The sequence below is a fragment of the Populus nigra genome, chromosome 7 (genome assembly GCF_951802175.1).
Source record: "Populus nigra chromosome 7, ddPopNigr1.1, whole genome shotgun sequence".
NCBI lineage: Eukaryota > Viridiplantae > Streptophyta > Magnoliopsida > Malpighiales > Salicaceae > Populus > Populus nigra.
The window spans coordinates 10,860,053-10,886,889 of NC_084858.1; the positions used below are offsets into that span (position 1 = coordinate 10,860,053).

Below are 26,837 nucleotides of genomic sequence, written 5' to 3' on the forward strand. Positions count from 1 at the left end.
CACCATTTTTTATGATTCAGATTATATGAAATGGCATGGAGATGGATTTTTGCAAGAGTAAGTTATTTGAACTTAGCCCAGAACAGAGTATTGATTAAACAGGTAGATAGCAGAATTCTTATTTGACCATTCCCTCTCAATTCCTTACATGATTACATAAACTAGTAAACTACAGAAGGAAGAAAATTTGAGGGGAAACATGCAAGTACAATAAATACCCCAATACCCAAAGTTTCCATGTAGCCCTTTACTCTATTCAAACATAATTTTCCTATGACTCAATCTCAACAACATGAAGTTTGCCTCATCAGACAAGCTATCCAAGCTAAAATCAACTAACCCAGAATTCAAATCATACACAAATTCGACCATGTTTGAGTCCACAATGCACTTCCTTGGCTTAGTAGATAAATAAGCAGCAAACTTGCCACACTCTTTAACCTCTATGCAAAATATTGCAACCAATTCATCGCTATAGTTCCCCACCCTCTCTTCAATCACACCACTACTTTCACGGGTATCCATCATCAAACTCTGATAATTCAGCACCACCTTTCACTTCATACTTTAGCCTTTCAATGGCTCCACCTGCATTGAACATGTTGCTTAGCCCCAGGGGTGCAAAGCTGAACCCAGGTGCTAAAACCTTGATAGGTGTTACAATGAAAATGTCATGCTCAAGGACTTTAAGAGTGACACTGGAAATGTTGCATTGTAAGGGAGGGTGATTAGTTCTCCTATCCGTTGATAATAGAAAGCACAATTGTCATCCCAATTAGGGTCTGTAGCAGCTTCAATGATGAGGTGAACATCACGGCCCCTAATAGTGCCTGTTAAGGCCTCAATTGTGGTTTGGTGGAAAGCGTTCTTTCTTTCAGTGCTGCTCCTTGGCAATTGTAGACACCTAGGACCTCTTGCGAACTTATTCATGCTCCATATTTTCAATAGGTTGCAATCAAAGAAAAAAAAACCATGTAGGAAAACACTGTAGCAATGCATGATGTTTTGTGAGGAAAGCTACAATTGTAATTCTCAACCAGCTTAATATCAATAAAATAAAAATCGACAAAGAAAATTTTGGAAAAAATCATAAAAAAAAAATGTGGGGAAAATATCAGCCAGGTCATTTTCGGTTTGGTTCGGTTATTTTAGAGCAAAAACCAGTTCAAACCGGTTTGGTTTGGTTTGGCTTGATTTCGATTCTGTTCGGTTTTTTCGGTTTCAGGCTTATAAAACTGAAATCGAACCAGTCGGTTTTTAGAAAATTCTAATTGGTTTAACCGGATTTTTTTCACGATTTGATTTTTCGGTTATTTTTTTTTTCGTTTAATCGGTTTTTCAAATTTTTTGCTCGCCCTTAAGAAACACTATAACAACTCACAGTGTTTTAAAGAAACCAACTCAATATTAAAAAAATAAAATCAACAAAGACAATTTTGAAAAAAATCATACAAAAAAAACAAAGCAAAAAAAAAAAACTATGTAGGGAAACACTATAGCAATCCATAATGTTTTAAAAGAAAAAAACTAAGAAGCTAAATTCTCAACTAACTCAATATTTAAAAAATAAAATTGACAAAGATAATTTTGAAAAAAATCATTATAAAAAACAAAAACAATCATAAAAAAAAAAACAAATATCTCCAACTCATCCCACACAACACCATAACATTTCAACCAACACCATAGACTGAGCAGCAACTGAAACAGAAACTAGAAGCACAACCCTATTCTCCACTCTTTCCTTTCTCGTGATCACCTTCTTTCTCGCTACCATTTGAGGAGTGCTACAATACTCGGTTCATATAGTGAGTAATGTTCATAGTGTTAGAATGGGTAGCCAAATCTAACAATGTTATTCTTTTTTTTTTCACTCATACAGTCATACTAGCTATTATAGCTCAGGTGAAGTTGAAGCCATCCTTGCTAAAGCACAAGCAACAACAAATGGAATTATCATTGTGTCATAGTATATTAAAAATAGTGGGGGAGTTGAGGTGAGTTTCTTTGCTTAGATTTTGATGTAATTGCATTGGTGTTTAAAATAAAATCTAAAAGAGAGATATTCCTTAGATTAGTTATTTTTACATGTTTTAAGTTTGTTAATTTTTAGTTAATGAAATTTTATGGACACAATTGTATTGTATTTTTAAGTTATTTAAACTACGTATTTTAAGGTGTTAGGACTTCTATATTGTTTATTTCACTTTTTATTTTAATTATGCTATATTATTATTTATTACTTGACAGAAATTATCAATATATAATTAGTTAAATTATTTTACCTATGATTTTATGATTTTACAATTTGAGTTTACGATTCAATTTTATAATATATATTTCGTGTCATGTCAAAAAAGCATTTTTGACATCTTTGGATTCAACAATTCATGTAAAATTTTATTTTTTTTCTTGATGTTTAATATTTTTTTTCCTATCCTAAATGCAAGCAAGGAATCTCCAAATTAAACAGCTCCACCTTTTTCATTGCAAATTTTGTCATTTTCAAAACGACATCAAATCTTAAATTTTGCTATTTTGACACCTTTATTTTTGGATTTGGAATTACGTTTAAAATATTTAACTTGAAAAAAAATTAAATTTGTATTTTTTTAGTGCTTTCAATAATTTTAATTTGCTGATATTAAAAGTTAAAAAAATCATTTTGATATATTTTCAAGTAAAAAACACTTCGTACTAGAATACTAAATACACGCAAAAAAATAGTTTGTGTTTGGATATGCAAAATTGCTTCCCCCCGCATATGATATAAAAGATTAGCACACATGACAAATTTCCCTCAACAAATTGTTCAGACTTTTACTTTTTTTGAAAACAACCTCAAAATAACAGTACTAGTCTAAAGTTGGAAGCACATGCCCTCCCAAAATCATCTATTACTCTCTCCCTTGCCCATTAAAAGTTTATATGCCTTTGAAGTTTGAACCATCCCTCTAAAAACTAGTCAAATCCAACCCTAAAATAATCCATATCATTTCAACCTGTTTGGCAGTGTGGTTGTGGTTGCTTTTCAAAATGTTTTTCATACTGAAATGCATCAAAATGATGTTTTTTTTTTAAAAAATTATTTTTGAGATCAATGTATCAAAACGATCTAAAACATATAAAAAAATTAATTTTTAGTTAAAAAAATTAAATTTTTTAGACCCGCGTTTTCAAACGGGCTGAAAGTCAATCTTGCCCCTACCTCATTCCTTATTAAACAGTAATTTACAAAAAAAAATGGTAAATTTTATTTTAATCCTTATAGATTCTAAAATGTTTAACTTTAATGAATATAGTTTAAAGCCTTTCATATCAATCTCATAATTCTCAAAAAGTAGCATTATAATCATGGTTGTTAAATTAGCAAGCAGCTGGCAAGATCATTTTTTTGGATTTTCTCACTTAAGTTTTTACGAGAGAAATAGGAAAAAGAGAAATTAAGACGAACAAAAATAATATTTAAAAAATAAGGTTAATTTCACTAAGTCTCCTACAACTTAAATATTCTCTTAGTTTACCATGTTTTTGAAGAAAATATATTCTTCAATTCATAATATTTTATATTTTTATATTAACTCCCTGTTTGTTAACAAATTTGTAGTTATTATTATTGAAAAATTCAAAGCTTGTAAGAGCTAAAATGAAGCATTGTTGAATCAAGAGGGACTAAAACATAACTTAACCAAAAAAATAATTCCAAATAACAAAAACACAAAATCAAAAACAAAATCATTCTAGAAAAAATAAAAATAAAAATTAAGTACTTTCCTCTTTCTATCCTTATCTCACATTTGAGTTCTCTCCCTCTTCGCTAACTGTCCTTCTCTGCAAAATCCCAAAAAACCTAGGGCCCTTTCTGTATTTTCAACACTCCCAAAAACTAAAAAAAACTTCCTCTTTTTTTTTTTTTATCTCAATTTCCATAAGTTAGGGGTTTTTAGATTTCCATACGGTTCAGTCACAATTACACATTGATAGATTAGGATTAGATAGCGAGAGTTCAAATAAACCAAAAAAAAGACGCAAATCGTGACCGTTAGGTTTTTTTTGGATCTGATCATGGACGCACGAGATTCGACATCGAACCGAGACGTCTCGTCGAGCGGCGGCAGCGGCACCACCACCGGCGTTGGAGGAGGAGAAGAGGATCCTATCCTTTCCGTCACTGCCACGCTTGCCAAAGACGCTTGGTTACACTTTAACTCTCGCCGGTTCAATGAGTGCCTCGAGGTTTTGTATCAGCTAAAGCAGAAAAAGGAAGACGATCCAAAGGTGATAATTACACAAATAATATAAAGTCACTTATTTTTTTTTGTCGGATTTTTTTTATTAGAAATTAGGTTAACTTCGAGTAAAATGTTGTAATGGACTGTTAATTTTGTGATTTAACTCACTTAATTGAGTTGCTGCCTTTTAATTTTAATGAATTTTTGATTAAGTTAGTTAATTATTAACTCACTTAATTTAGTTGCTACTTTTAATTTCTTAGTATTTTTTTAGATTAAGTTAGTTAATTAACTTGAAAACCTTAATTTTGCACTTTATTTATTTAGTTCAAATTTAAGGACAGTATCTAGGCGGGCACGCGAATGCTGAAGTTATGCAATGTATTAGGGTATTTGGAATATGTAATTGATGTGATAATTTTCTCTTCTTTTCGTTTTTTCTCGTTCCTTTTAAGTTTGTAATAGCTGGGTTATGCTTTATTAGGTTCTTCATAATATTGCTATTGCGGAGTATAGTAGAGATGGTTATCCAGATCCAAAGAAGTTGCTTGAAGTGCTTAATAGCATTGAGGTATGTTATTTTTGTTATGTTTTTGTAATATTGGCTGGAGGGAGGCAGTGCTATTAGTTTGGTTTTGGCTCTATGTGAAGATGGGTTTGTTCTTTAATTATCAGAGGATAGTGATTTCGAAGGGAAAAATTATGTTGCTGAATTGAATTTTACATGCAATGCATTAGGGTATTTGGAATATGTAAGGACAGTATCTAGGCGGGCACGCGAATGCTGAAGTTATGCAATGTATTAGGGTATTTGGAATATGTAATTGATGTGAGAATTTTCTCTTCTTTTCGTTTTTTCTCGTTCCTTTTAAGTTTGTAATCTCTGGGTAATGCTTTATTAGGTTCTTCATAATATTGCTATTGCGGAGTATAGTAGAGATGGTTATCCAGATCCAAAGAAGTTGCTTGAAGTGCTTAATAACATTGAGGTATGTTATTTTTGTTATGTTTTTGTAATATTGGCTGGAGGGAGGCAGTGCTATTAGTTTGGTTTTGGCTCTGTGTGAAAATGGGTTTGGTCTTTAATTATCAGAGGATAGTGATTTCGAAGGGAAAAATTATGTTGCTGAATTGAATTTTACATGTTAGATTTTGAGAGCAAGAGATTTCTAGTGGTGCTGCAGTCTATACATTTAGTTCATTGTGAAAGGATGCGATGTACAGTCATAAGAATCTGCTCCTGCTTTCACAGTAGCAATCACGGGTATAATTCCACAAGTGTTCAGCATTGCAGAGGTCATCTCTGAGACACACTTGGAGTTGTGGGCATTGGATAGTTTTATATGATAGTTATTTCTTTGATAATTTACGTGTGCATATTTTATTGTATTGAAATTCAATGGAGTAATTTGGTCTCATTTCAGTCTTGTATTAGTATCATAATGTCATTGTTTGTTTCTGTTGATTTCTTGAGCTAGATTTGGTCTTCTATCCTGCCATATGTAAGTTGGAAAGCTGTTAACTCAGCAATGTATTTACTAGATTGTATTTTTATGCCATTGAAAATGATCCTGGAATTGCTTACTTGAATCCTAATCATGTTTGCATCAATGTATAAATAGATTATTTTGGGAATGAATTACCATCTCATAATACCCATTTAGGTATCTGTTTCAATCTATTAACAATGTACCACCTGGATGTTTTCCCTACTATGCTGTGTTTGGAATTTTCTGTGAGCTGGTATGATACTAAAAGAAATCCATTCCGATCCATTTCATTTTTTGATACCCCCCTCTTCTTATTCCCTTAATATTCAATTTCAATTTTTTTTTCTATCAAATTTAATCTACATTCTTTTAATTGTTATTTCTTTTGTTTTGGATACTTTTTTTTATTCAATTTCACCCCTTAATATTTTATTTATTTAGAATTTTGCTTTGTTATTTTTAGGGTTTGCCATATTGTGAAAAGAATCACAATGATAATAAAAAGGAGGGGGGGGGGGGGGGGGGGTTCCAAATGTGGGCTAAACTAAATGCCTGTTTCCGAAAGAAGAAGAAGTCCTAAAGTCACACGTACCAATTGAAGGGACGGTGGGCCGAGTCACAAAGTGTTTCCCTTTTAGGTCCAATTAGGGTTTTGGGTTTGCTTCCAAGCCCAAAATCGATCTCTCTCTAGTTTGTTTGCCTCCGTTCATTCGTATCAGTGGTTGTCTGCATAGCATGTTGAAAATATTCTGTATGAGTATATCTCCTTGCAATTTAAATTGTCGATGCTTCCTGCATGAAATCCATTTGTGATATCACCACATTGAAATCAGTATTTTATGCCGTGGTCAAATCTTATAATAAATGTGCAGTCACGTTTCATTTTGCTGCATAAAGTAAGAATTCTTTTTTCTTTAACCAGATTGCAACACTTGAAGAGAATAATCAGCTGATGACACCTCCAGAAAACCAGATGGCAACCCTTGAAGACAACAATCACTTGATTACTACTCCAGAATACCAGCTGGCAACCCTTGAAGAGAATAATCAGCTGATTACTACTCCAGAATACCAGATGGAAACATTTGAAGAAAACAATCATTCCATGCCTGCTCCTGAAACACAGCCTAACAAGAGGAGGAAAAGGAAGTCCATGGTTTGGGAACACTTCACCATAGAAACTGTAAGCGCTGAAAGTAGAAGGGCATTCTGTAAGCAGTGCAAGCAAGGCTTTGCATACAGCACAGGTTCGAAAGTAGCTGGTACCAGCCATCTTAAACGTCACATTGCCAAGGGAACTTGTCTAGCACTACTACGCAATCAGGGGAATCAACAAACCCCTGGTACACCAAGGATGAATGGAAATGGCAGTATGTCTGATCCACCAAGACGTCACTACAGATCCCATAGCTCAGCCTACATTTCATTTGATTCAGACCGTTGCCGCCCTGAAATTGCCAGAATGATGATAATCCATGATTACCCTCTTCACATGGTCGAACATTCTGGATTTGTAACTTTTCTCAAGAGTCTTGAACCTAGATTTGACATGGTGAGCTTCAATATTGTCCAAGGAGATTGTGTCTCAAGTTACTTGAGGGAAAAGCAAAATGTTATGAAGTTCATTGAGGGTTTGCCCGGACGTGTTTGCCTTACACTGGATGTATGGACATCTAGCCAAAGCTTAGGTTATGTGTTTATAACAGGACACTTCATTGATGGTTATTGGAAGCCACAGAGGCGGATTCTCAATGTTGTGATGGAACCGAACCCTAACTCAGATGCAGCTCTTAGCCATGCTGTTGCTACTTGCCTATCTGATTGGAGTTTGGAAGGCAAGCTATTTTCTATCACTTTCAATCATCCAGTGGGTGAACCTGGGCTTCAAAACCTCAGATCTCTACTCTCTGTAAAAAATCCCCTTATCATCAACGGTCAGTTAATCCTTGGGAACTGCAGTGCTCGTACTTTAAGCAACTTTGCAAAAGAAGTGCTATGGGCAGGGCGAGAGATCATTAAGAAAGTCCGTTACAGTGTAAAGTATGTGAAGACCTCAGAATTTCATGAGCAAAAGTTCCTTGAGCTCAAGGAACAGCTTCAAGTCCCCAGTGAAAAAGACCTATCTCTTGACAACCAAGCTCAATGGAACACAACGTATCAGATGCTGGTGGCTGCTTCAGAGTTGAAGGTAGTATTTTCTTGCCTAGATACTTCTGATCCTGATTACAAAGAGGCTCCATCCATGGAAGACTGGAAGCGGGTTGACATTATATGCACGTACTTGAAACCTCTTTTTGATGCAGCCAACTTCCTTGCCTCTAGAACTAACCCAAACCAGAAGACATTCTTCCACGAAGTTTGGAAGATGCATGAGCTGTATCATTCTATTACAAGTCATGGGGATCCCTTCGTCATCAGTCTTGCTGAAATAATGCAAGAAAAGATAGACAAATATTTGAAGGAGTGCATCCTAGCTTTGGCAATTGCTGTAGTCTTGGATCCTCGGTTTAGGATGAAGTTGATCGAGTTCAGTTTTGTGAAATTCTATGGTAAAGAAGCTAGAAAATACATTAAGATTGTTGATGATGCGCTCCATGAGCTTTTTCTCGAATATGCGGCGCTTCCTCTCCCTCTTACGCCAGCTCATGCTGAAGATGGAAATTTTGAGAACATGAAGACTGAAGAAATTTCATACAATGAGCTCACAGATTTTGATGCGTATGTGGAGACTACTAGCCAAAATATGAAGTCGGAGCTGGAGCAGTATTTAGAAGAGTCTTTGTTGCCTCGCTTCCAAGAGATGGATGTACTGAAATGGTGGGAAGAGAACAAGCTCCAATATCCAGTTCTTTCAAAAATGGCTCGTGATATATTGACCATGCAGGTGTCTACTGCTGATCCTGACTCTGTATTTGATACCGAGATCAAAGAGCTGGATGAGTATCGGAGTTCTTTGAGACCTGAAGCCGTGGAAGCCCTTGTGTGTGCAAAGGACTGGCTTCAGTACAGATCTTCTACGCAAGTTTCTAATGCTCTTGTGAAAGTAGAGGATCTTAGATCTTAGTGCTTAGTGTCTCTGACTATAGGTTCCTTGTTAGTCTTGATTATAATCTTCTACTTCTACATTAGGCTAGATTTTGATCTAGATTGTTTGAACACAAGAACTTCAGTTTTTACAGTAGCTTTTCTGATTCTATGAGTTCCTTCTACTTTGTTTGCTGTGGCTTAGCAATTATCTACTGTCAAGGATAAATATTAACAGGTGCTGGGACTAATTATTGATGTCCAACTAACCACATAATTGAGAATCAAACCTGTAACAGGAGAAACAAAGGCTTTGAGGGTGCTCTCTTTTTCATTTGACCACATATTGGAAATTTCCTGTTCTATTTCAGGTTACAGGCAAATCCTTTTTCTTTTAGATCATACATTCATTGAAATTATGGTTGATTTGTCTTTGCATCTTTTTTTAGGAGTTAAAGACAGAAGAGAGAGAAGCAAGGAAGGCCAAGTCGGGTATCTTTGAATTAATAGAAAATGGAATCTTTGAATCTATTAATATCAGATATATTGTTTCTTGGGTTTTTGTTTTTTGGAGTGAAGTGAACATTAGCCAGGATCTATTTTTTTTTTTAATTTACATTTGGGTGTTTGTAGTGGTGATGCTTTTTTAACCAATTCATAATTTATTTAGTAATTTTTTTTTAAACTTCTCCTTTATAAATTGCAGGTTAGAGTCTGTAGAGAAAAGTCGACAGATCATATATATATGCTAAAAGGGAAGCTTGAGAAATTAGAGATGCCTTGTTGAGGCCAGGTATGTGATTTTGTTAAGCTTTCCTAACAATTTTATTGGATTTCTTTTTCATTATATGCTTATTTCCGATTTGGAACTAAATATTCAAGTTAAACATTTGAAAGTAGAAATGATTCACAAATTATTTTAGATTGAAGTTCTCAATTCGACAGATAAGCCAGGGTTTGAGCACATCTGTGACTACAATTTAAATAGACTTTGAAATATGATTTTGAATCTTTACAGGGAGTGATTTTTTTATTGTTCACAATTTTAATTTCTTTTTAGTTTTCATGGATTGTTTTTGAGATAATAATGAAGGCAATGTGAATCAAAATTTTTAGTGTCATTGTCACTTATAACCTTAGTTTAATCTTCTTTGATTCTAATGACTACTGATATATTTATTGGTTTTTTCCCTTTTTGTCTCTGATATGTCTTTTGGTTATTGTGCCCATAATTATTTTACAATGAACCATCCAGGATTAAATTATTGCATTATCCAGTGGCTCTTAATCAACCATTTTTTTGAAGTTTTTTTTTCTTCCATAAGTGGATGGTATTCAGGTGGGGTGTTCATATTGTTGAAATATTTGACTCAGTGTGCTACTGGCTCTATATTATAAGAGTGCAGTGCTTTAGGTATTTTCATTCGAATGAACAAGTTTCATATATTACATGAAAAATATTTTTTATGTCCTCGTCTTGCCTTTTCACAATTTGGTTTTTTTGTTCTAATAGCTGGAGGTGCTAGGTGTGCTGTTATTTGTGCATGGTTTTAATCAACTCCTTATAGGGACCATACTCCATAAGTTTGAAATGCCTTTTTTTTTCACATGTTGCAAGGTTGTTTTGCTTTCTCATGTTTGAGAATTCAACAGAATTTATACTTTTGAATTTAGCCTTTGAAAATGACATCACTTTTAGATCCATACGCACTTTGCATCCCACAAGATATGTATACCTGATAAAAGAAAAATGGGGAGGGGGGGGTTGTTAATGAAATAAATAAAAGACATAGGCCTTGACTATTTCTTTCCATACATAAGATAATTATATTCTAAGACAAAAAAAAGTAGTTAAAATCAATAAAACAAACTTGCTGGACTATTTTCTCTTGTCCTTGCAAGCCACGACTTTATATTGTGGCTTAAGATGCGCCTCAACTCTGCTTGGATCAAACCACTTTAGAGGATGGAGATTGAAAAACATTCAATGAGGGACCATAACCTGTAAGGTAAAAAACACTCCACATGAGAAAATTAGCACCATCGTTTGAAACAATCTAAAACCAAAGCAACACAAAAACCTTCTCTTCTTTTCTGTCTTTTTTAAGGTTTCTCTGAGTTTTAATTTTGTTTTTTTAGGTTAACATAAAAAGAAAGATTATTCAAATAAATATAGGACCTTGATGGCCAAAAAATCCTCTTTTTTTATCCTATGGTGTATGTCAGTGCTTACTCATTCAAGGATATTGCGTATTCAATTCTTAAAATGGGTTTATTCTTGTACAATTAGAGATATGAATTTAGTCCCTTTCTTGCTTTCTTTCTCCGTTTAAAATCTTGAAATTGAACTCAATAGTTACTTGGGCTCTTATTCTTCTTGTTGATATTGTTTTGTAATTCCAAAGGGTTACTGGAATTAGTACTGTCTGTGTTTTAAGATTTGAAGAGTCTCTGGCATTATGGATCTGTCTCCATTCAAGTTGGACATTGATGAGCTTATAATGAGTTTGTTGAGGTGTTTACTTGGATTTGTTATCTTGGGCTGTTTTTGCTTTGTTTAGCTATTGTTTTTCAGGAAGGTTATTATGTTTTGATTGTTTTAACAGTTGTGGTGTTCGGGAACTGTTAGGGTGAGTTTACAACTTTGGCTGATATGAAAAGAGTATGGCTTTCCAGGAAGTTTACCTACATCTTGAAGCTAGTTCTCCTACCAAATTGGCCTTCTTTATGCAGTCGTTGTATGCTCATACAATTGGTGAGCTCTCACCGACTTGATTTTTGTATTGTCATTGAAGCAAATAATGTTCTGTGCTAGAATCCAGTTGTCGTCGTGAGTTTTTCTTCAGTTAAAAAATTGTTGCCCTGGTTATATTTTATAAAGCCCGTTTCTTGTAATGGACAAGTCCCATCTGGGGCTGGATAGTTTTTGGATCATGTTGCCATCTCATCATATTTCTTGAGACATATGTAAGCGAGAGCTTGTTTAATCTCACCATGCTCATAGTCAAGGTTGTCAAAATCGCGATTTTGACACGGTACGGAACATGCAAACCAAACTCGGATCGTAAAAACGGATCGTAAAATCGTAAGGAATTTTAAAATACATTAAAAAAAAATTATGTTTCAAATAAAAATTCATAGCACCTTAAAATATATGCTTCAAATAAAAATCCATACATAGTTCAAGCACTTTAAAATACATGGTTAATACATGCTTCAAATAAAAATCCATACATAATTCAAGCATCTTAAAATACATGGTTCAAATAAAAATCCATACATAATTTAAATAACTATTCATTAGCTAATAATTAACAAACTTAAAACAAATAATCTGCTGGTATGTCATGTAAACTAAAACCAGCTTCATTGCCTTCATCTTCCTCATTATTCCTCAGACACTCATCAAGAGGATTATTAGTGTCACTACTAGTACCAACACCAATATTATGAGCATTAGTGCTACTACTAGTACCAACACCAATATCATCAATTTGAATCTCCAAATCATCTTCGGTACCATGAATCTCTATTTCAGCATCATTAGGAATTTCTTCTTCATCACTTTCATCTTCATTACCATTTTTTCTTCGTGTTGCATTGTCAATAGCACCAAGCAAATCAATGTTTGAATGTTTTTCTCCCTCGGTTATCCAATCATCATCAGATGAAAGATCATCTTCTACACCAAAATCATCTGCTTGCTTTTTGACTTGATTATTATTCAATTTCAGATTGCACATTACAAATACCAAGTCATTCATTTTTCTCTGGTGCAAACGATTTCTTCGTTTTGTATGAACCTAAATAAATAATTCAATTCAAATTTATAAGATTTTTATCAAATATTTCAACATTTAAAATAATAAAATAAAAAAAACTCACCATTTCAAATGCACTCCAATTACGCTCACATCCAGATGAAGTACAAGTCAAGCTTAGAACTCGGATTGCAAACCTTTGTAATTCTGGACATTCATCTCCATAAGAATCCCACCATTGAGCTGGAGTTTTTTTATCTCTTGCTGTCTTGGCAGCCTCAATGCCAAACAACCCTTTTGCATCCTTGAATGATTCAAGTTGCAAGTCAATTTTGCACCTTTCACTTGCATTAGGCACCATCCTTTCTAAGCATTGATATAATCCAATTTTAATGTTGGCATTAACCTTAAAATTGGGATTATAATGATAATGAGGATTCAAATAATAAGCTGCTGCATGTAAGGGTCTGTGGAGTTGAAGTTCCCATCTTGCATCAACAATATTCCATATAGGTATATAACTATATAAAAAAAACAATAAAAATATCATTACACTAAAGGAATATCTCAATTGAAAGTATCTCTAAAGACATTCATATTAATAGATGACAACATTTAAAATAGAAATTAGCAAGATATATACCTTTTTTTCACGGAACCAAAATTCACTTGTATCTTCTCTTTTGCTTCATCCATTGCTTTATATATAAAACCCATAGCTGGTTTCTCATCAGAATCAACTACTCGAAGAACTTTAATTAGAGGATACGCTGCCTTAATACATATAGTAACATCATGCCAAAACCTGCTGTCCAAAACACAATTTTGAATTCGTTTCCCTTCTTCTATTCTTGCAAACCTACATGAACTCCACTGATTGGAAGTAAACATAGTCATCAACTGCATTTTATGATCATTCAAACATCCCAAAGTCAAATATGCAGTAGCAAACCGTGTGGCAGCAGGCCTAATCAAATCCCTTCCTTTCGTAAAGTGTCTTAGCATGGAAATAAGAATAGTTCTTGAATAAATATATGAGGTGATTCTCCTCCCCTTAGCAATAGTTACTTGATGAATCTCTAACTTCTTCTCAAAATCCTCTAATATCAAGTCAATACAATGGGCAGCACATGGTGTCCAAAACAAACTCTTTCTTTTTTCCATCAATAATTGTCCCGCTGCCTTATAATTTGCAGCATTATCGGTGACTACTTGGACAACATTTTCCTCCCCAATCCTCTCCACAATGGCATCTAACATCTCAAATACCTTATCAGCAGTTTTGGACATATTAGAAGTATCAACCGATGATAAAAAAACTGTCCCTTTAGGACTATTAACCAAAAAATTACAAATACAACGTCTTTTTTTATCTGTCCATCCATCAGACATTATTGAACAACCAGTTTTTTTCCATTCTAGCTTGTAATCCTCAAGCAAATTCATAGTTTGGTCCACTTCTTGCTTCAAATACTTCTCTCTAATATCATGGTATGATGGAGGCTTGAAACCTGGCCCATGCTTTGCAACCAAATCAAGTGCCTTAAGAAACTCAGGGTTTTTTACACAATTAAATGGAATTGCACTAGTGTAAAAAAACCTTGCAATTTGTCGACATGCTTCTTCTCTAATATCTTTTTTTAGCAATTGATTTAGAGTTGTTTGTGTACTTCCACTCCCACTAGCTACTCTCTTTCCTTTGTCCCTGGAGCTAATTTCTTTTATTTCATCATCATCATCATCATTTACACTATATTGACGGGCCTTTCTTTTCTTTTCAGTTGCTTCTAGATTTTTCACCAAAACACCTAAAATCATCTGCTTAACATTTTCTGGTACTTGTTGACATGGTTCAACATCCTTACGGGTGCAAGCCAAATGCTGTTTAAAACGAAAAATACCTCCACTGATAATTTTTTGACAATACTTGCACTGAACTTTTCTAGAATTCTTATCAATATCTATACCATATTGCCATCCCACATCAAGTCTATTACCAGAAGAATTTTTCCTAGATGCCATAAGTTCAACAATTCAAGAATCAATTCAAATCAACCCTGTAATCAATCCAAACATTTTATGCATATAAGGTAACCATTACAGCTTCCAAAAAAAAAAATAGAAATAAAAGCCAGAAGCAACAGAAACATCAAACATGCATTTTCAACATAAACATCAAACACCCAATACATGATAGCAAATGCATGCTGGGTGCCGGTGCATAGGCACACAGAAGCAACATGCATTTTCAACATAATCACAGGCTTCACAGCCCAATTCACTAGCAACTAACAGTCACGACAGATTACTAACAACTAACAAGGACTAACGAAATTGCACATGGATTACTAACCTGACTCCAACTTGTTCAGATCAAGAAACAGAGACAATTGATTTATGTGAAAAAACAGAGTCACAGACTCACAGAGTCACACACACACACACACACACACCGCACGGTTTAATCCAATTGATTTTCAATATCTCAATAATAGACAGTCACAGAAACTTTGAATCAAAATCTCAATCTTTAACATCATTAAACTATAAAGATTAAAGCACCTAATGGTCCTAAACAACAGCCACGACAGATTACAAACAAGGTAAGAAAAAGACATGGTAAGAAACTCTTACCTCTGTTCTGAGCAGTGAGCACCGAGGAGATCAATATTGCAGTCAAACTTGGAGCCTGCAAATCCAATTAAACAAATATTAGCATTACTGGCTTACTGCATTAGAGTAAGAAACGGGCAGGGGAAAAAAGCACCCCCAGCCGCTGGTAGTTACCAACAGAGAAGAGAGAACCAGAGAAACAAGATGAACAGAGTAACTTACCTGGTGGAGACTGGAGAGACGCCGTTGTTGTTGGGTGGACTCTGGTTCTTACGGTGGCTGGTGAAAAGGACGTCGTCGATGAGGGGCGAGGGCTGTTGTTAATGATGAACTGGAATCGTGGACGGCTGAGAGAAAGAGATAGAGAGTAGAGACTAAGACACTGAGTGACTGAGGAATCCTCAGTTTAGGGACGGCTGGAACTGGAATTTAGGGATTTCAATTTAGGGATTTTTTTTGGTTCTGAATATGAATGATGAACTGAAATGCGAAGAAGACTGAAGAGAAACATTGCAATTGCATTTGCAATTTTGCATTTGCTTTGTTAAATCCAATAGGCGGTCGACACCTGGCAGACACATGGCTTTTTTTTCCTGCGGGCAAAATCGTTAAATCGGTGGTAAAATCGCGATTTTACGCGATTTTACCCGATTTTAACGATTTTACCCGATTTTGACCCGATTTTACCCATTTTCGAGTTTTGCAAGCGATTTAGCACGTAAAGCGTATATCAACTCGTAAAATCGTACGATTTTACGAGTTGAATCGCGATTTTGACAACCTTGCTCATAGTGAATTTAGATGATTGTCTCCTTGAAAGTAAATCAAGGATTTTTTCTGGTACTGGACTAGTCCCTTCTTTATGGGGCCACTCTTGTCTTCAACTTGGGTTTTGCATTGTATTGTCAGTGTCGTTGTGATTAATTTCTTTCATTGGTTGGACTTTTAGGTTTAAAGTGAGCATGTAAGGGTTTTTCTTTGTGTAAACTCTCTCATTTGGAAGCATTTTATTGCTCTCTCACCATGCTCATAGTGAATTTAAATGATTGTCTCCTTGAAAGTAAATCAAGGATTTTTTCTGGTACTGGACTAGTCCCTTCTTTATGGGGCCACTCTTGTCTTCAACTTGGGTTTTGCATTGTATTGTCAGTGTCGTTGTGATTAATTTCTTTCATTGGTTGGACTTTTAGGTTTAAAGTGAGCATGTAAGGGTTTTTCTTTGTGTAAACTCTCTCATTTGGAAGCATTTTATTGCTCTCTCACCATGCTCATAGTGAATTTAGATGATTGTCTCCTTGAAAGTAAATCAAGGATTTTTTCTGGTACTGGACAAGTCCCTTCTTTATGGGGCCACTCTTGTATTCAACTTGGGTTTTGCATTGTATTGTCAGTGTCGTTGTGATTAATTTCTTTCATTTGTTGGGCTTTTAGGTTTGAAGTGAACATGCGTAAGGGTTTTTCTTTGTGTGAACTCTCTCATTTGGAAGCATTTTATTGCTCTTGATCATGCTTGATCATGTTGAGGTGAATTTAGTGATGATAGTAATAATGAAGTTATGATTAACTGAAGTTTTGTTTTTCCTTCTCCTTTTCACCATCTTATTTCTTCATGTTATCTGTCAGGAGAGTTGAAGAAACTCAAGACCCTTGTTATAAATGCAAAAGAACATGGAATAAAAGTAGTACCTGCTTTGGTCAAAAGGATGCTAGAAAAGAACATGTTTCTCTTTGGGTTTGTGGATTTACATGAAGGTTCTGTCAGTGAGGCAGGGAACCAACTCACAGAATTGCAAGATGCCCGTGTGCAAGTTGCATATAAGAAGTATGTTTTCTAAGAATGATATAATTTATTCCAATCTAATATAATAGCATGATTAGTCAGGTTTCAGGTTTCAAAACATTCTATGGATCCTCTTATTGCTCCACCGCTTTCTTTATAACAGGTTGTTTGATGATATTCGGATTGAGCAATTCCTCCATATGGACATGGTGGTATGTTGCATAACTCATGTAAAGGTTTTACTCAGGTTCCACTAGATCAATAGTTGCAAATAGGCCCCGCCTTCTTTTCCTATTTTGAAAATAGATACCTGTAGGTATAATGATTGTGTACAATGCTCACAGTTGGTGCCATGGTTTTCCTCCTTTTTTTTTTCCTTCTTCTGAATAAGCTTGTGGATTGAATTGCATCTTTTTCTGCAGGGTATGTAATTTGATTTAGAGATGCTCAAGAAAATGTTAACAGAATATGCAGAGGCGAAGAAACATGTCATCAGAGGTATGTTCTTTTATCCATCTCATGTCCTTATTTAAAAGTTATAGACTGAATAAGCATCAAATCGTGAAAGTAACATGTGTTTTCTTCCTTAATATACCTGTATCTGTACTGCCTAGCAGAGCTAGTGATTCTAGCCATTACCAGATGCGAAACTAGTTTATCAATTCACTAACACTAAGAAGCTACATTTACTTGGCCGTGATTTTTTGAATTTATCTAATTGTTGAATTTTTTGTTATGCTCTCCAATTTTTACTAGGATAAATGGCAGGGGTGGTAGAGTTTTTCTAAATATATTTGATTGATTAGTTATTTCCATAAGAGTTTGTGTTTATTCTTATTGTCGATTTGTTACTCAACCCAAAAATTTCTCTCTGATTCCTATCCACATCATTTATGGTGCTGTATAAACTTTGAAGCACATATCAATTAATACCATCTAAACCATGTTAAATATGCTTGGTCCAGATATCATGGGGTCTCCATTTTATATTTCCCTTTCAAAATTCTTTCAGTATCTAATGACGTATTTAATTTACCACTTTTTTTTTTCAGAAGCAAGCAAGGCAGTAGATGTCCAAAACATACAGCATATATCAGATGATAGGGAATTTATTGGAGATGAAGTTGAGAGGATCACAGAGAACTGGAACGTCCAAAGGCAAGTGTTTTATCAGCAAACAGGACTGAATCAACGTCATGCTCTGAAAGATGAGCAACAACATCAACCACAGCACAAAAAAAATGAACAACACGATGATGATTTTGGTGATGAATTTAGTCATCAACTGGAACTGCAACTAATTGAAGAAGAACAGCTACAACAAAAACAAGAGGATGATGAATGTAATCATGAATTGGAGCTGTAACTTTCTGTAAAACAACCCTAATAATGTAGCAACAAAATGGTGAGGAATTATGCTACTACAAAAACCAGGACAAATAGGAATCCCATGGTTTAGGACATAATTATCTAGCAAGGTGATCATTCCAATCTGCGGAATTTTGTGATTAGACTGCTGCAATTTGAACCTCCCTTCAAGACTATCCCCAGGACTTTTTCAGTTTATGAAAGAGAAAACTGATTGGTTTTCTGGATAGGTTTCTCAAGCCACTGTATTTATTATCAAAACACAAAAAGGATCTCTGTATAAAACGTTTGTCAGTATATGTTGAGAATGGCATCTTGAAACAACTAGAGTCATTTTTAATGTTCTTCTTTGCCATTGGTCTGCATCCCCATGAAGTCTATAAACCTAGCTTTTCCAGTACCGTTAGGCCACTTGTCCCACCCTTCCAGTACCAAGAAGATTTTTTTTTTCCTGTTCATGCCATACATGTCTACTTTTGATGATTGAATAATTATTGATTTTAAGTGCAGATAAAGTTCAGATTGGGTTTCTGTCGTTTATTTTGGTGCGCTGGATTCATGTTAGTGTCACAATCATCTCAGGATTATTCAATACGTTTCATTATCAATACCTCATGAATCATGCTTTACTGAAGGAAGCAATTGAAGTGTATTCCCTTTTCTTTTATGGTTTTCAGCTGTTCTCTTTTATATTGATTAATAAAAAGAGAACATTAGTTGTGGGTTGATTATCACCATTTTCAATGATTCAGATTATATCAAACGGCATGGAGATGGATTTTTGCAAGTCTTTTAAGTTGTTTGAGCTTAGTTCAGAGCAGAGTATTAATTAAACTGTTAGATAGCAGAATTCTTAATTGACCATTCCCCCTCAATTCCTCACATGATTACATGAACTAGTAAACTACAAAAGCAAAAAAATTAGAGGGGAAACATGTAAGTATAATAAATATCCCAATACCCAAACCTTCCAAGTAGCCATTAACTCTTTTCTAACATAATTTTCCTATGACTCAATCTCAACAAAATGAAATTTGCCCTTCTTAGGCAAGCTATCCAAGTTAAAACCAACCAACCCAGAGTTCAAATTATACACAAAATCAACCACATTTGAGTCCACAATACACTTCCTTGGCTTAGCAGATGAATAAGCACCAAACTCGCCACACCCTTTAACCTCTATGCAAACTTTCATAACTAATTCATCGCTATAGTTCCCCACCCTCTTCAGTCACACCACTACTTTCACCCCTGTATCTATCATCAAGCTCTGATAATTCAACACCACCTTTCACTTCAAACTTTAGCCCCTTAATGGCTCCACCTGCATTGAACATGTTGGTTAGCCCCAGGGGTGCAAAGCTGAACCCAGTTGCTAAAACCTTGATGAGTGTTACAGTGAATATGTCATGCTCAAGGACTTTGAGTGACACTAGTATGGCTGCATTGTAAGGGAGGGTGATTAGTTATCCCGTCCGGTGACAATAGAAAACACAATTGTCATCCCAGTTGTTGCTACTCAATTTTTGACCCATGTTTTGATAAATTTTTCAGAAAAATTCAAAAATAGCAAAAAACAATGAAAATCCAAAAAATACGTTTTTTAATATATTTGCATCATTTTTAGCATTTTCAGCATTGTCTCCAAAGAATTTAATTTTTCAAAGGTCTTTAGAGCGCGTTTAACTTTTAAGGCGTTATTTTTAAAAAATCAATGATTTTTCTCATTTCGAGTCAATGTTGATAAGAAAAATCTAAAAAAATAAGAAAAACTAAATTTACAAAAATAAAATAAAATTGAGGGACTAAGTTTGGTGACCTAGCAACATTTTTGCTTATAAATAGGAGTTTTCAACACATAAAAAAGGGAGGGGGCAATTTTGAAAAAAAAAAACCCTATACCTAAACCTTCACAGTGCAGGCCTTTGCCCTCTTCCTTTGGTTTCTCTCCCAAAACCAGCCAAAGGAAAGCAGCCCCACAAGCCACTCTCCATTTCCTTCCCCCCATTTCCTCTCATTTTCAACATACAGCACAACAACCCCATTTTCCTCCACAACAACCAGCATTCCCTCTATCCTCTTCTCTCCCCCGGCTTGCTCTTCTTCTTCACCCATAGAAGTCGGCCGCCGCTGCACCTCCATCTCCCACATCGGACAAGCTCCCCTCCTCCAGTCGTTCCTCTAGTGCCCACAGACCCAACAACACAGAAGCTCCCTTCTTGGCATCATCTTCTTCTTCGGTCTTCTCAACAGCAAACGACCAAAACAACAACCCAAAGCCAACCCAACTGCAACACCCCCTCTCGACCGTTCAGCCTGGGAGCCGCCTACCACCCGAAACGAAGGGGAAGAAGACGGAAACCAAAGAAGGATCTGAGGTGAAACGGATCTGAAAGGAGAGAGACAAATCTGAAAAACAAAGAAATAAAAACCTAAAATCAAATGTTTGTGTGTTTTTCTCCTTGTTGCAAGTGGCGGTGACCTTCACAGACGGCGTAGGAAGAAAAAGAAGAGGAAGACGTTCTCGATCCACGATTCTGTTGCCTTAATTGGTGGCGGCGTGTGAACCCACGCGCCACCAGTGGTGGTGGCGCATGGAGTAACACGCCGCTACTGTTCCTGAATTTTTTAGGGTTCATTTCGTAAATTTAAAATTGTTTAATGTGTTGTTTGGTTTATTTTGAATTTGTGATTGATTTGTAATCATGTAATGGGTGTGTGCTTAAACATAATGAAAAGAAAGTGTTAGAGTGGGTGTTTTGTTATTATTTTTTTATGTATGTGTTGTTTATGTTAAAACTAAAAGAAAAAAAAGAAAAAAATTAAATGTTTTAATTTGCATTGAATTTGGTTCATATTTCAAAAAATATCAAAAAATATTTTTTCTTTTGGTATCTAGATTATAATCTTATACGTAAGATGCATTTTTGATATTAAATAGAAAAGTTTGTTTTGTTTTTATTGATACTAGAGCAATTATGTTTTTTTATCCAATAAGATAAGGATCTCCTTACTGAGGAGAACTTTTTTTCTCTTTTTAAGAAATCATTGGCAAGACAACTTTCAAAACCTTTTAAATTATATCAAATCGCGAATCAGCTTACCCCAAGTAGGGTGTGTTAGGGGTGCTAATATCTTCTCTAACCATAACTAGTCCCTTACCCGTGAATCTCTGATAAAGACCAGTATATCCGGGTTTCCTAGTAACCCTCAAGTAAATAATAGGTGGCGACTCCCAAGAACCAACAAGCAAACGAATCAAAAATCGCCAAACAGACACCGCGCAGGTGACATGCGACACTAGTTGAGGTCCGTGGCAGCTTCAGCAATGAGGTGAACATCACGACCCCTAATAGTGCTTGTTAGGGCCTTAGTTGTGGTTTGGTGGTAAGCGTTCTTTCTTTTAGTGTTGCACCAAGCTGCACCTTGGCAATTGTAAACACCTAGGACCCTGTGAACTTGTTCATGCTCAATATTTTCAATAAGCTGCAATCAAAGAAAATCCGTTTAAGAAAATTCTCCATAATGCAACATTTCTAGGATAAGAAATTAGCTAAAATTCATATGAAAATATTTTCATCATGCTAGCTAGCTTAGATGACAAAACTATCAAGAAAAAAAAGATTTATTGCACTCCATCACGAGCAGGGTCAAAGAACAAGTAGTCAAAGGTGGGCCTTCCAAGCAAACAAGCTCGAAGAATAGACCCATCGGGAAGTACCACATTTTTTAGTAGCTTAAAGTTGCGCTTCCCAGGTGCATCACTGCTCATAAAAAAAGTTACCACAAACATTTGGCAAATGACATAGCACAAAAATATTTGATGATATCTTAATTTAACTTTGAAATTTTGATTGATGATGAAGGACTAGTATTACAATACTAGTTTTATTCAAAGGTTCAAGACTAAGAGAATCACAAACATGTTTAGGCATAACACTAATGAATGCACCTAAATCGCATAAGGCCCTTTTAAAACTAGCATTACCAATAACACATGGGATAGTAAACGCACCTGAGTCTTTTTGCTTCAAAGGCATATTCTTTTGAACAACAACAAATACAACTTTACCCATACTTACCATTTCATGGCCTTTTAGCTTGAAGGCTCTCTTGGTAGTACACAACTCCTTCAAGAATCTGGCATGCTTGGGAATTTGCTTGATATCATCAATAAAAGGAATGTTGAGTTCCACTTTCTTCAAAACCTAAAATCTCTTTTTCTTTGTCCTCTTCCTTAGACCTAGAAGAACTCGTAGGAAAGGGTGGAATTGTTTTAAAATTGGAATTCAATGAGGGCTTACCTTTGGAGTGTTGGTCGTTGTTTTAATTTGTGGAGGAGGAGGATGTTTCTTCTTTGTACTCAATTCAGTTTCTATCTCTTGTTCTTCCTCCATCTCAATTTGTTTCGACCTTTGCCTTTCAAGTTCTTTCCCACTTCGTAGCATGATCACACTAACATTCTCCTTTGGATTCAATGCTTGGGAGGGCAATTTTCCATTATTTATGCTTTCAATTTCCTTACACTTGAAGCTATTTGCCTTATTTGCTTCTTTAATTTATGAATACTTGACCTTGTTTCCTGTTGAAAATACATGATATTTTGTTACAAGGTCACTGTGTTAGAAGCCAAAGTTTTCATCATCACACGAAGATCATCATTGGATGACGACCTCATAACATTGGAGTTTATGAATGGAAGGGGTTGTCTTGTTTGATAATTCTGTTGGGATTGAAATCCATGAAGATAAAACTGTTGACCTTGACTGCCTTGTTGAGGCGGGTTCTCATAGTGTAAGTTGGGATGATCTCTCCATTTAGGCTTGTACATGTTGGAAAAGGGATCATATTTACATTGGGGCTGTCCGTTGAATGCTCCATCAACTGCATGAGCATGTTCAATATAATCTTATTGCATTGTTGGGCACATATCTAAGGTATGTCCTTATAAGGAACATATGCTACAAACTTTCACCCGCTGTACATTTCCACAAGCCAAAGAACGCATAAGAAAAGTAAGATCATTGACTTTATTTTCAAGGTTAGAAATATTTGCCTCATTTACTCATTTGTTTGAGAAGTCTCCACGGGTGCGAAATTGTTTCGAGTTGGCTACCATATTTGAGATCAATTGGCATGCAGCCTCAAGTGTCTTATCTACCTATGCCCCTCCACTTGCAGCATCAATGATACTATAGTCAGTAAGCATCAATCCTTCATAGAAATATTGAGTGAGCAGCTGATTGGGTATTTGATGATGAGGATATTGAATGCAGAGTTGCTCAAATATTTCCCAATATTCGGAGAGTGTCTCTCCATGAAATTGCCGAATCCCATATATTTCTTTCCTTATGTTGGCAACTCGAGATGCTGGAATATTTTTCAAGAAAGATCTTCTTCATGCCATTCCAAGTTCTAATGGAACTTGGGAGAATAGAGAAAAACCATGCCTTTGCTGCCCCTTTTAAAGATAAAGGAAAAGCTTTCAATTTAACCTGTTCTTCGTCAACTCCATTTGGTTTCATGCCAACGCAAACCATATAGAACTCCTTGAGATGAGTATGAGGATCTTCTCCTACAAAACCATTGAATATTGGTAGCAAATGTATAAAACCAGATTTAAGCTCGAAGTTGACATTATTGTCGATGTTTATGCACAATGGTTGATTTTCCACTTAGGAGCAGCAAGCTCTTTGAGTGTTTCCTATTGTGCAACAACTATGGTGTTGACACGAGCTTCTTTTTGTAACCTGCGTAAAGTGTTTTTAATTTCAAGATTTACCTGCACTTGTCTTTGGTTAGTAGAATGGGTTATAAGCATAAATCGTAAAGAAAACCCAAAAGAAAGCGGCCACACAAGAGATTGAAAACAATGTAATTTGAACGAAAATCCTACGCTAGAAAACTAAAACTACCTAAAAAGCCTAGAAAACAGCAGAATTTGGCCTCGATAGGGTGGGGCTAGTGGTTAAAAACCACTAGTCTTGTTCAAAATGTCGTTTCCCTTTAGGAAACAAAAGGCTAAGTCCTAATTCCATTAAAAAAATTGTTTTGAAGAGTACCGCTACCGTAAATGAACAATACCTCAGCAAGCAAAAATTTTGTTTCTCTTTTTTTTTCTCTAAAAAATAAATAAAAATCATAATAAATAAAAATAATAGCACAAGAATCAACTAAAATTACTTCCCCAACAACAACACCAAAATTTGTTGCGATGTTGCAGTTGCACAAATTAATTACACTAGTTTAAAACACAACACACAAGATAGTATAGAGCAAGTAAGGGGTCGATCCCATGAGGAAGGTTCAAGTCAGAGTTTTATGCAATATGATATGCAATTTGGGGGGGGGGGGGTTTGGAAGTTATCTAGGCTAAAGCAAAAGAAAACAAAAAAACTATCAAGCGAAAACTAAATAAAATCGAATGTTCTCCCTAAGATTACTAATTTGGATCCGCCACAATTATTAATCTCAGTTGCTTCACAAGTTTTTATACGACAACTCCGGTTTTGATAGCAAACTTAGCAATAGATTTTTCACAATAATAACTTAGAGCCCGCTCTAGCAATTAAAATAAACAATCATAGAAAATAAGCATAGGAGAAACAAACATATTCATTTATCATATACACTGAAAAGAAAAGGTAAAATAGATCTCACAGTTCTTGAAATCTGAAGGTTTCTATGTCCTTGCAACCAAGAAAAAGAGTTTAGCCTTATATGTCTATTAAACAATTAATCGAAAAGAAGGAAGAAAACATGAATTCGGATTTGTTAGAGGAAGGGGGCATTTTTCTCTTCTGGCCATCCCCTCTTCTCCCTTCTCTCTTTCTTTTTATATCCTAGGAAACCCTAATCTCTATTTTACAAAATAGTCCTCCCTTAAGTAGACAGTTTACATTTAAGTACTTCACTAACTATTTTCCTAAAATAGAAGAAATTACCTTGCATGAAATCTTCAAGCTTTGACTTAGATGAGCTAATGTTAGCAGAATTCAGTTTTCATCTTTGAAAATTTATATCTCCTTCATATGACATCATTTTTTCCTGAAATTTGGAGCGTGGATAGCTATTTGAGTTAGGAATCCAAAACAATTAAGTTTGCATAAATTGGACTTCTGTAGCTACAACTACTCAAGTTGGAATGGCCAAAGGTATTGATAGATTGCGAGATTTGACTTTGAAGGCTACGATTTCCATGCTCTTTATTATTTTATTTTCTTGCCTTGGATGTTAGCTTTTTAATGCCACTTGAATCACTTCATTTCAACCTCTAGAGCTCATGCTCTGCACAAAACATCGACTGAAGGTCAAATCTGCCAATTACCTTTAATTTACTCATTTTTGCATCTTTCATCCAAAATTACCTTCAAAACATAAAACAAATAATATCAAGACATTTTATATATAAAACATAGGAAAAACACTAGTTAAATATGGGTGAAACTATCGAATAAGATGGTTCATCAGCACACATCACTTAAAGTGTGCCAAGTGGCATCACATGTCGGTGCGTGCATCACCAACAACTTTTCTTTTAAAATATTATTTAGTCTTTTGAAAATACAAAATTGCACCTAACTTGACTTGATAATCACAAAAAAACCATAATGAAAAGATGAATAAGCCCTTAGATCCAGTTAAAAAAACTCTAATTCCAATGGTAACTAATTAAATTCATCTTGCATTTTTAAGCAAAAAGATGAATTTTCCCCTAAATCTAAGTTAGATTTATTTTGATTTCAAGGATATTCTAGTCATTACATTGTATAAAAAAGAGTAAAAAGTAATTCTTTAATCTCGATCAATATAATAATGATTGATTGGTCCTAATGAAATTATTTTAAGGTTGATAAAGTAATTACACTATTCTTGTACACAATGCATTAAGTCTAAGTGCATAGTGACTTCACTACCCCCAATTAGTTTTTTTATTTATTTAATTGGAATCATTAAGTTTAAATTGAATGATCATGATCTAGTTTATAATAATAATAATAATAATAATAATAATAATAATTTAACTTTTAAATATTTTATTTATCTCAATTAATTCATCAATGAATTAAAAAAATATCACACTTGAAATATGACCGATTATATTTTAAGAATATGAGAGGATTGAAATTCATATCGTGAGACATGAAATTATATAATTTAAGTCTTAACAAACATTCCAATGCACAAAGTAATAGTAATAATAATTACATTTATTAAAATACTGTTATGATTTTCAAAAATAGTTTTTTTATTAACGTGGATGTCCAGACCAGCTTGCACGCACCTCAACTAATCCCTTAGGGCTTGAAGTTAACGACCACGTAAGTCTCTAGTGGTTTTGAGGGGACTTAAACTCGTGATCATTGGAGATATGTCCATATGTTTTTAATTGTATCTATTATGTCCCTTATATAATATGTAATTCTCTAATATATATTTTTAGTTGAGTTGTTTTAAAAAAAACATTATGCATTAATTAAGGATTTCTTAATTTATTAATTTTTTTCTTAGGTAATTTTTTAAAAAATATTAATTAGAATACTAATATACTCATCAAAACAATAATTAG

The 26,837-nt window shown here is 34.8% G+C and overlaps 2 protein-coding genes, 1 long non-coding RNA gene and 2 pseudogenes across 6 annotated transcripts; 2 read left to right on the forward strand and 3 right to left on the reverse strand.

Moving 5' to 3' along the window:
- Positions 1-511: 511 nt before the first annotated feature.
- On the reverse strand, positions 512-948 carry LOC133700045 (probable galactinol--sucrose galactosyltransferase 6; annotated as a pseudogene).
- A 2,898-nt stretch (positions 949-3,846) lies between these two features.
- On the forward strand, positions 3,847-11,710 carry LOC133699041 (zinc finger BED domain-containing protein DAYSLEEPER-like). 4 transcript variants are annotated; one of them, XM_062122167.1, is made up of 6 exons: positions 3,847-4,278; positions 4,717-4,803; positions 5,135-5,221; positions 6,645-8,740; positions 9,453-9,539; positions 11,353-11,710. In XM_062122167.1, the coding sequence occupies exons 1-5, from the start codon at positions 4,066-4,068 to the stop codon at positions 9,496-9,498; spliced, it is 2,529 nt and encodes an 842-aa protein (XP_061978151.1). In that variant the 5' UTR covers positions 3,847-4,065; the 3' UTR covers positions 9,499-9,539; positions 11,353-11,710. The 4 variants fall into 4 exon arrangements, with proteins under 4 accessions (XP_061978151.1, XP_061978152.1, XP_061978150.1 ...); XM_062122168.1 differs by having other exon boundaries at positions 11,376-11,710; XM_062122166.1 differs by having other exon boundaries at positions 9,453-11,710.
- Positions 11,711-12,066: 356 nt separating this feature from the next.
- Positions 12,067-15,811, reverse strand: LOC133700046 (uncharacterized). The gene is made up of 8 exons (XM_062123614.1): positions 15,768-15,811; positions 15,343-15,467; positions 15,142-15,196; positions 14,252-14,518; positions 13,151-14,071; positions 12,723-13,028; positions 12,632-12,671; positions 12,067-12,549 (listed from the first exon to the last, which is right to left on the reverse strand). The coding sequence occupies exons 1-8, from the start codon at positions 15,809-15,811 to the stop codon at positions 12,067-12,069; spliced, it is 2,241 nt and encodes a 746-aa protein (XP_061979598.1).
- A 741-nt stretch (positions 15,812-16,552) lies between these two features.
- LOC133700202 (uncharacterized) lies at positions 16,553-18,306 on the forward strand. The gene is made up of 5 exons (XR_009843357.1): positions 16,553-16,644; positions 16,744-16,942; positions 17,064-17,112; positions 17,323-17,398; positions 17,953-18,306. It is a non-coding gene; the product is annotated as an uncharacterized LOC133700202 (long non-coding RNA).
- Positions 18,307-19,274: 968 nt separating this feature from the next.
- LOC133700047 (probable galactinol--sucrose galactosyltransferase 6) lies at positions 19,275-22,358 on the reverse strand (annotated as a pseudogene).
- Between the last annotated feature and the right edge of the window lie 4,479 nt (positions 22,359-26,837).